Here is a 10,285-nt window from a genome sequence, read left to right on the forward strand (position 1 = left end):
TGCTTCAGGCATGTGATTTGACCGCAATGAAAAAGACTGAAAAAATTTCCGGGGGACGAAGGCTCCAAGCCAGGTCCAGGGCGGTGGGAACAAGGGGGGCAACGTCCCCCGAATCTCCTGGTTTTTCACCAATTTAATATGCTAAAATTAACAAAGACAGCACCATTTGAAGAAAATATTTTAGTGTTTAAAGACATGAAAACATCATTAATAGAACATACATACCCCAATTATCCTAATGAATCACTGTATATGGTTCAGTCCCAACAGTATTTAGTCACTAATATTTAAATCTTGTGTTCATTTCAAGATCCACAGGTGTCACATTGATCAGTGTTATTATCTACAATTTATTTACAGTATTATCACATTACTTCAATTCACTTCACACATTTACTTGCTCGGAGAGCCCTAACATGAGCTTTCCTTGCAAATTCCTTGCCTACAAGTTTAGTTATATATATAACAAAATACCAAATGTAAACATTTCATTCTTTTTGCCAAAATAGGATATAAATTTATAACAATAACCAAACATGTTTAGTATTGTTTACTCATATTTGAAAATAGGAAATAATAATAATGTGAGGACACTGACATATTGCATGAAACAAGTGTGAAAATATATACCTTCAATATTGTTACACCACTGACAATATTGTTTCAAGAGACTACATAAGAACTTAATATTACAAAATAGTATTATATGCAAATTTATTTCAAATAAATTGTTAACTGGAATCAATAACGCGACTCTTTGAATTTCTTTAATTTCATAATATATTTTCACGTGGCTTTTTATTATTAGAAAAACCCATTTATATTTCGCAAAGCAATAATTGGTAAATATTTAAAACAAACATGTGTATTTCGCAGACAAAAATATTTTTTTGCTTATCTCATTATTAACTACCCTGTCTGCAACTGAAGTGGGTTGTTTGGGTGGATCTTTCCTCTCGATGTCTACGGCAGTTGTCGATGTAAACAAAGGATGAAGTCCGTAAGGTTTGCTCACTTTCGGTTGACATCCAAAAGTACCAGCTAGTGAAAAGTTCGTTTTCCTTGCTTCAAGTTGTTTCATATGTTTTGGGAGTTTCGCATGTACTTCCAAAGCCTTGAAACCTCATGATCCATGGTCAATATTATCATGACACCACGTGCACAAAACTTTTCCGGGACGATCGATTTTACGAATAAAATCGCCGAACAAAGTCGTGACTTCCTTCTTCCCAACAGTATCAGTGATTTCCCTTTCCATCCAGTCCCATCGAAACTTATTTTTGACCTGTTTATCAATTTCTTTTATTCGTGAAGCGTCCTCTCTCTTGAGAACCAACATCGTTTACATTTGGAAAATGGCGGAAATAACGTCATCATTCATAACAGATCAATCAATCAATCAATGTTTACTTATATAGCCCTAAATCACTAGTGTCTCAAAGGGCTGCACAAACCACCACGACATCCTCGGTAGGCCCACATAAGGGCAAGGAAAACTCACACCCAGCGGGACATCGGTGACAATAATGATCCAGTGGGACGTCTGTGACAATAATGATTATGAAAACCTTAGAGAGGAGGAAAGCAATGGATGTCGAGCGGGTCGAACATGATACTGTGAAAGTTCAATCCACAATGGATCCAACACAGTCGCGAGAGTCCAGTCCAAAGCGGGTCCAACTCAGCAGCGAGAGTCCCGTTCACAGCGGAGCCAGCAGGAAACCATCCCAAGCGGAGGACGATCAGCAGCGCAGAGATGTCGAGGCGGATCAGCAGCGCAGAGATGTCCCCAGCCGATACACAGGCAAGCAGTACATGGCCACCGGATCGGACGGGACCCCCTCCACAGGGGAGAGTGGGACATAGAAGAAAAAGAAAAGAAACAGCAGATCAACTGGTCTAAAAAGGGAGTCTATTTAAAGGCTAGAGTATACAAATGAGTTTTAAGGTGAGACTTAAATGCTTCTACTGAGGTGGCATCTCGAACTGTTACCAGAGTACTGGAGCCCGAACGGAAAACGCTCTATAGCCCGCAGACTTTTTTTGGGCTTTGGGAATCACTAACAAGCCGGAGTCCTTTGAACGCAGATTTCTTGCCGGGACATACGGTACAATACAATCGGCAAGATAGGATGGAGCTAGACCGTGTAGTATTTTATACGTAAGTAGTAAAACCTTAAAGTCACATCTTAAGTGCACAGGAAGCCAGTGCAGGTGAGCCAGTACAGGCGTAATGTGATCAAACTTTCTTGTTCTTGTCAAAAGTCTAGCAGCCGCATTTTGTACCAACTGTAATCTTTTAATGCTAGACATGGGGAGACCCGAAAATAATACGTTACAGTAGTCGAGGCGAGACGTAACAAACGCATGGATAATGATCTCAGCGTCTTTAGTGGACAGAATGGAGCGAATTTTAGCGATATTACGGAGATGAAAGAAGGCCGTTTTAGTAACGCTTTTAATGTGTGCCTCAAAGGAGAGAGTTGGGTCGAAGATAATACCCAGATTCTTTACCGTGTCGCCTTGTTTAATTGTTTGGTTGTCAAATGTTAGAGTTGGTTAGAGATGTCCTGATTGGTCACAAGGAACATATCGACCAATCAACTACGGCGTAATATAAGCTACGTCTCGATTACAAAAGGCAAGTAAACGAATCTTGACTTAGGGTCGGAAAAAAATCGGAAAAACGGAAGATAATTTCCCCCCCCCCCCGAGATTAAAAAAGAAGAAATTCCGACTTTAGACGGAAAAATCACATGCCTGATGCTTGTATTATCATTAAACACCATTAACTTGTTAACAAAAATGTCTCTTTCATAAATAAATAAATATAAATTATAAATATGAATGAGGTAGATCTCCTCGACTTGGTCAATTGAAAAGTAGCTCGCCTGCAGAAAAAGTGTGAGCACCCCTGTGCTAGAGTATGTTGCTAACTAACATACAGACAGACGGACAAACAAACCCCAATAAATAAATAAGTTACCTCCAGGTGTAGGTAATTGATCAAAGAATACATTTCATTTTTTCTTTGAACAAAAATAACAAAGAAAAATATATATGCATCAAAATGCATATTTGTTTTTCTTTGTCTGTATCTTCTAAACAGGCTGCAAGAGGACTCAGTCTTTGCATCGTCATCACGTCTGTTTTATAAAGAAATTAAATAAAGTGCACCCTCTTGTCTTGGGTGGAGGTGGGGCCGTTAGCATATACACACAGAAGTCAGCCTGTAACGTAAACGTAAGGTAATCACCCCCAACATCGAATCCCTTGTTTCTTATTCCTATTTTTGACATTTCTTGAGAGTTTGATCCAAATCCACACTGCAAAAAGTCAGTGTACAAAAACAAGGAAAAAAAATACCAAAATTAGATGTATTTCATTCCATCCATCCATTTTTCTACCGTTTATTCCCTTTGGGGTCACGGGAGGCGCTGGTGCCTATCTCAGCTACAATCGGGCGGAAGGCGGGTTGCACCCTGGACAAGTCGTCACCTCATCGCAGGGCAGGTATTTTATTTGAACTAAGCAAAATTATCTGCCAATAGAACAAGAAAATTCGGCTTGTCAAGACTTTGCAAAACAAGTAAAATTAGCTAACCTCAAAGAACCACAAAATACTTTAAAATATATATATTATAACTAATAACGTGTGCACTTTTCTTGGTAGAAAAAAAATACATTTTTGCTGCAGTCCTGGGTTCAAATCCAGGCTTGGGATCTTTCTGTGTGGAGTTTGCATGTTCTCCCCGTGAATGCGTGGGTTCCCTCCGGGTACTCCGGCTTCCTCCCACTTCCAAAGACATGCACCTGGGGATAGGTTGATTGGCAACACTAAATTGGCCCTAGTGTGTGAATGTTGTCTGTCTATCTGTGTTGGCCCTGCGATGAGGTGGCGACTTGTCCAGGGTGTACCCTGCCTTCCGCCCGATTGTAGCTGAGATAGGCGCCAGCGCCCCCCGCGACCCCGAAAGGGAATAAGCGGTAGAAAATGGATGGATGGATGTTGAAAAATATTCTTAAGTTAAGTAAATGCTAGTGCCATTATCTTGACATAATGATATGCGCTCGGCATCATGATTTTTTTTTTCATGCTTGAGGTAAGAAATGACCGTATTTTTCGGACTATAAGTCGCAGTTTTTTTAAAAGTTTGAAGAGACTAATGTGTGAAATTATTAACACATTACCGTAAAATATCAAATAATATTATTTACCTCATTCACATAAGAGATTAGACGTAAAAGATTTAATTGGATTTAGCGATTAGGAGTGACAGATTGTTTGGTAAACATATAGCATGTTCTATATGTTATAGTTATTTGAATGACTCTTACCATAATATGTTACGTTAACATACCAGGCACCTTCTCAGTTGGTTATTTATGCGTCATATAACGTACACTTATTCAGCCTGTTGTTCACTATTCTTTATTTATTTTAAATTGGCTTTCAAATGTCTATTCTTGGTGTTGGGTTTTATCAAATAAATTTCCCCAAAAAATGCGATTTATACTCCGGCGCGACTTATACTCCGAAAAATACGGTACTTTAAGAAAGTAGTTTTATACTTGTGAGTGTTGATGACACAGTTTTGAATCAGTTGATATTCTAGTTCCAAGCATTTTTTACTCAATATAGGTCATAACATCTCATCAACAAGCTGTAATATCTCACTGAAATTATTTAGGACCAAAACCCTTAAAACAAGTAAAGCACTCTAACATAAAATCTGCTTAGTGAGAAGAATTATTTTATCAGACGGAAAATAAGCTAATATCACCCTTATTTGAGATATTTAATCTTACTTAGATTTCAGTTTTTGCAGTGCACCCATAACGTTTTGAGCTATATCTTACTAACCATCTCTATCTCCGGCTTACCAGATGCCATATGTCAGCCTCAAGGAGCTTTTGTAACATGTTTTGAAAAAGTTTTGAGACTTTTGATACCAAATAAAATATTGCGAGAATTGGTTTCGACACTGGATCGAGTCGTCACCCAAAGAATCGGAATTGATTCTGAAGTTGTTGTAAGATTCACATAATAACTAACTGAGGTGCTGAAAAAAAAAAAATCACACGATTTTCATTTTTCTGAATTCAAAATAGGTTTTTTGGGGCCCTAAAAAAACGTGTTTGTGGGCCCATTTCATCGTTTGATATTACTCGTGTCGGACTGACTGCAGACTAGTGTGTATTGTAATACAGTTGTCTATTACTACATTGCACTTTGAAGTTTACAGCTTGTAAACGGGACTATGTGGGTGTTATTGTCATGTCCAAAGAGTTTTCTTAATGTTAAAAAACATATTCACCGGGGGTGCGACTTATACTCAGGAGCGACTTATGTGTGAAATTATTAACACATTACCGTAAAATATCAAATGATATTATTTAGCTCATTCACGTAAGACTAGACGTATAAGATTTCATGGGATTTATCGATTAGGAGTGACAGATTGTTTGGTAAACGTATAGCATGTTCTATATGTTATAGTTATTTGATTGACTCTTACCATAATATGTTACGTTAGCATACCAGGCACCTTCTCAGTTGATTATTTATGCCTCATATAACGTACACTTATTCAGCCTGTTGTTCACTATTCTTTATTTATTTGAAATTGCCTTTCAAATGTCTATTCTTGGTGTTGGGTTTTATCAAATAAATTTCCCCAAAAATGCGACTTATACTTCAGTGCGACTTATATATGCTATTTTTCTTCCTTATTATGCCTTTTTGGCAGGTGCGACTTATACTTCGAAAAATGCGGTAATGCCACAGGTAGACTCCTGGTGGCCAGGCCTTTTCAGAATAATTGTGAGGAATGCGAAGAAGCCAACAATTCCCCCTTTCTTCTATAAACCTACTGAAGTCATTCTAAGTGTTTTTATAGTGTTTTTATAGTGTTTTTCATTTCACTTCCAATTGGAAGTGAAATGAGATGTAAGACTAGTTTGTATTCAACCTGGATTATGTACAGTACAATCAAATCCAGTAAGTCTGCATAAATGCTTGTTATTTCCGAAGGAGTCAAGAGTGGTCGATGTTTATCCACTGGCACGTGTGAAATCTTTGGCTGGTGTCCTGTGGAGAGACCGTCTAAACCACAGTAAGGAAACATATTTGTATTTTTATTCAGTTACATCCATTTTTATCGTATATTATTTCTTATTTTTTTTACTTTTTATTTTACCAAAAAGGTCTCTGCTGACAAACGTAGAGAACTTTACTATCTACATCAAGAATTTCATAGTGTTTCCTAAATTCACATTTTCAAAGTAAGTCCTGTAGACGCTAAGCACGTGTATACAACGAGGTCTATACAAACTGTGCTTTTCCTGACTGCTAGGTCTAACATTCTGGACACAACGGACCAGTCCTATTTGAAGAAATGCAGATATGATGAGAAGCTGCACCCCTACTGCCCCATCTTTCGCTTGGGAGATCTAACCTTGAGAGCTGGATACAACTTCAGTGACATGGCAACATTTGTATGCACCGTTACCAATATTCTTCTCGTTATCGCACCGTGTCCGCAAATTGATATTGGTATTTTGCACCAGGGGGGCTCGATTGGCATCCATATTAAGTGGGACTGTGACCTGGACAAAGGTTACTCCAGCTGTCACCCACAGTACCACATCACCCGCCAGGACATCAGCGCGTCCAACAATGCAATCGCAGTGGGATTCAACTTCAGGTTAGACTTGACTTACGACTTCAAATATTTGACTTTAAACAACAGAAGATGATCTTTGCGACTTTATTCATGAGGATTCAATGGTTCTTCCAGGCATGCTCGCTATTATAAAAATGCAGCAGGGGAGAGTTACCGATCTCTATTCAAAGTCTACGGCGTGCGATTCAACATCATGGTGAATGGGAGGGTAGGCAAAATGTGTCTGTTATGTGTCCATCACTTTATTTGACATATTTAGTGGTCAAATTTAAGTCCTGTTTGGCACCTTTTTTTTTTGGCCAAGTATAGTAAATCACAACACAACCAGTCATACAGTGTCAATATTTACTTAGAATGTTCTATTCATTTGTCTAAAAAAATAAATAATAATAATAATAATAATAATACTTTAAATGAATTAAAATTTACCTTTTAAATAAAATTTTTGCATAATTTTTTGTTGTGAAAAATCTCAGTTAAGAATTCAAATGTAAAGATAATATTACAATAAAACCTAAAGTCTACATATATACAGTGGGGCAAAAAAGTATTTAGTCAGCCACCGATTGTGCAAGTTCTCCCACTTAAAATGATGACAGAGGTCTGTAATTTTCATCATAGGTACACTTCAACTGTGAGAGACAGAATGTGAAAAAAAAAATCCAGGAATTCATATTGTAGGAATTTTAAATAATTTATTTGTAAATTATGATGGAAAATAAGTATTTGGTCAATAACAAAGATTCAACTCAATACTTTGTAATATAACCTTTGTTAGCAATAACAGAGGTCCAACGATTACTATAGGTCTTTACCAGGTTTGCACACAAAGTAGCTGGTATTTTGGCCCATTCCTCTATAGAATAGAATAGAAAGTACTTTATTGATCCCTACGGGAAATTCAGCACCACGGTTTGCTCACAATAAACCACAGTAATAATAAATAATATATGAATAATGTAAATATATGTATAATATATGAATAATATGCAGTGAGAGCAGTGATGTTTTCGGGCTGTCGCGGAGCAACACAGACTTTCAACTCCCTCCACAGATTTTCTATGGGGTTGAGGTCTGTAGACTGGCTAGGCCACTCCAGGACTTTCAAATGTTTCTTACAGAGCCACTCTTTCGTTTCCCGGGCGGTGTGTTTGGGATCATTGTCATGTTGGAAGACCCAGCCACGTTTCATCTTCAAAGCTCTCACTGATGGAAGGAAGTTTTGGCTCAAAATCTCACGATACATGGCCCCATTCATTTTTTCCTTAACACGGCTCAATCGTCCTGTCCCCTTAGCAGAGAAACAGCCCCAAAGCATGATGTTTTCACCCCCATGCTTCACAGTAGGTATGGTGTCCTTGGGATGCAACTCAGTATTTTTCTTCCTCCAAACACGACAAGTTGAGTTTATACCAAAAAGTTCTATTTTGGTTTCAACTGACCACATGACATTCTCCCAATCCTCTGCTGTATCATCCATGTGCTCTCTGGCAAACTTCAGACGGGCCTGGACATGTACTGGCTTAAGCAGGGGGACACGTCTGGCACTGCAGGATTTGATTCCCTGTCGGCGTAGTGTGTTACTGATGGTAACCTTAGTTACTTTGGTCCCAGCTCTCTGCAGGTCATTCACCAGGTCCCCCCATGTGGTTCTGGGATTTTTTCTCACCGTTCTCATGATCATTTTGACCCTACGGGATGAGATCTTGCGTGGAGCCCCAGATCGAGGGAGATTATCAGTGGTCTTGTACGTCTTCCATTTTCTGATGATTGCTCCCACAGTTGATTTTTTTCACACCAAGCTGCTTGCCTATTGTAGATTCACTCTTCCCAGTCTGGTGCAGGTCTACAATTATTTTCCTGATGTCCTTCGACAGCTCTTTGGTCTTGGCCATAGTGGAGTTTGGAGTCTGACTGATTGAGGCTGTGGACAGGTGTCTTTTATACAGATAACGAGTTCAAACAGGTTCCATTAATACAGGTAACGAGTGGAGGACGGAAGAGCTTCTCAAACAAGAAGTTACAGGTCTGTGAGAGCCAGAGATCTTCCTTGTTTGAAGTGACCAAATACTTATTTTCCACCATAATTTACAAATAAATTCTTTAAAATTTCTACAATGTGAATTCCTGGATTTTTTTTTCACATTCTGTCCCTCACAGTTGAAGTGTACCTATGATGAAAATTACAGACCTCTGTCATCATTTTAAGTGGGAGAACTTGCACAATCGGTGGCTGACTAAATACTTTTTGCCCCACTGTATATATATATATTTATCTTTATCTAAAGATAAAAAAATACCTAGAGCCACATCTATCAAGCCCAACTTTAATGTATAAAACCTTGAATTCCTCTGTTGTCCATAGGCTGGAATGTTCAGCATTGTGCCCACAGCCATCAATGTTGGTTCAGGTTTAGCTTTAATGGGTGCGGTAAGTAAAATCTCTCATTGTTTTGAATTTTGATTTAATTAGTTTTATACACTGCTATATCACCAAAGGTGACTCTTTTTTTATTCTAAAATAGGGAGTATTCTTGTGTGACATGATCCTTCTCTACCTCATGAAGAATGGCACGGCCTATCGGCAGAGGAAGTTTGAAGGGTACGTTTCAGCCGCAGCCTTGGAAAAGGAGGCGTCCACGGATAAAGCGTTAATACTCATTTTGTGTTTGTGTATGTTGTGTCTCCACAGACAGTTGGCAACTGAAGATATCAACACTAAGGATATAACAAGATCAAAAACTCATGATACGATATTGTCAGGGTATTGAGGCCACGGCACGATATTATTGTGATATTTTCAAAAATAAAAAGACTGGTAAACATGTTATAGTGTGTAATATGAAGTGGCAGGAATGTTTAGGATAAAAACTTACTGAAGCCGAACACAAACATCAATCAATCAATCAATGTTTACTTATATAGCCCTAAATCACTAGTGTCTCAAAGGGCTGCACAAACCACTACGACATCCTCGGGAGGCCCACATAAGGGCAAGGAAAACTCACACCCAGTGGGACGTCGGTGACAATGATGACTATGAGAACCTTGGAGAGGAGGAAAGCAATGGATGTCGAGCGGGTCTAACATGATACTGTGAAAGTTCAATCCATAATGGATCCAACACAGCAGCGAGAGTCCCGTTCACAGCGGAGCCAGCAGGAAAACATCCCAAGCGGAGGCGGATCAGCAGCGCAGAGATGTCCCCAGCCGATACACAGGCGAGCAGTACATGGCCACCGGATCGGACCGGACCCCCTCCACAAGGCAGAGTGGGACATAGGAGAAAAAGAAAAGAAACGGCAGATCAACTGGTCTAAAAAGGGAGTCTATTTAAAGGCTAGAGTATACAAATGAGTTTTAAGGTGAGACTTAAATGCTTCTACTGAGGTGGCATCTCGAACTGTTACCGGGAGGGCATTCCAGAGTACTGGAGCCCGAAATGAAAACGCTCTATAGCCCGCAGACTTTTTTTGGGCTTTGGGAATCACTAATAAGCCGGAGTCCTTTGAACACAGATTTCTTGCCAGGACATATGGTACAATACAATCGGCAAGATAGGATGGAGCTAGGCCGTGTAGTATTTTATACGTAAGTAG

The 10,285-nt window shown here is 39.0% G+C and overlaps 1 protein-coding gene across 1 annotated transcript in view; it reads left to right on the forward strand.

Annotated features, from left to right (window-relative positions):
• LOC133537565 (P2X purinoceptor 5-like) overlaps positions 1–9,513 on the forward strand; it is a 25,794-nt gene extending 16,281 nt beyond the window's left edge. The window contains exons 5-12 of the mRNA XM_061878695.1: positions 6,035–6,116; positions 6,208–6,285; positions 6,357–6,498; positions 6,571–6,707; positions 6,801–6,894; positions 9,052–9,117; positions 9,212–9,288; positions 9,379–9,513. Of these exons, the coding sequence (XP_061734679.1) occupies positions 6,035–6,116; positions 6,208–6,285; positions 6,357–6,498; positions 6,571–6,707; positions 6,801–6,894; positions 9,052–9,117; positions 9,212–9,288; positions 9,379–9,457 (755 nt within the window). The 3' untranslated portion in view covers positions 9,458–9,513. The remainder of the gene's footprint in view (positions 1–6,034; positions 6,117–6,207; positions 6,286–6,356; positions 6,499–6,570; positions 6,708–6,800; positions 6,895–9,051; positions 9,118–9,211; positions 9,289–9,378) is intronic.
• The last annotated feature ends 772 nt before the right edge of the window (positions 9,514–10,285 follow it).

The sequence above is a fragment of the Nerophis ophidion genome, linkage group LG18 (assembly GCF_033978795.1).
Source record: "Nerophis ophidion isolate RoL-2023_Sa linkage group LG18, RoL_Noph_v1.0, whole genome shotgun sequence".
In the NCBI taxonomy this organism is placed as follows: Eukaryota; Metazoa; Chordata; class Actinopteri; order Syngnathiformes; family Syngnathidae; genus Nerophis; species Nerophis ophidion.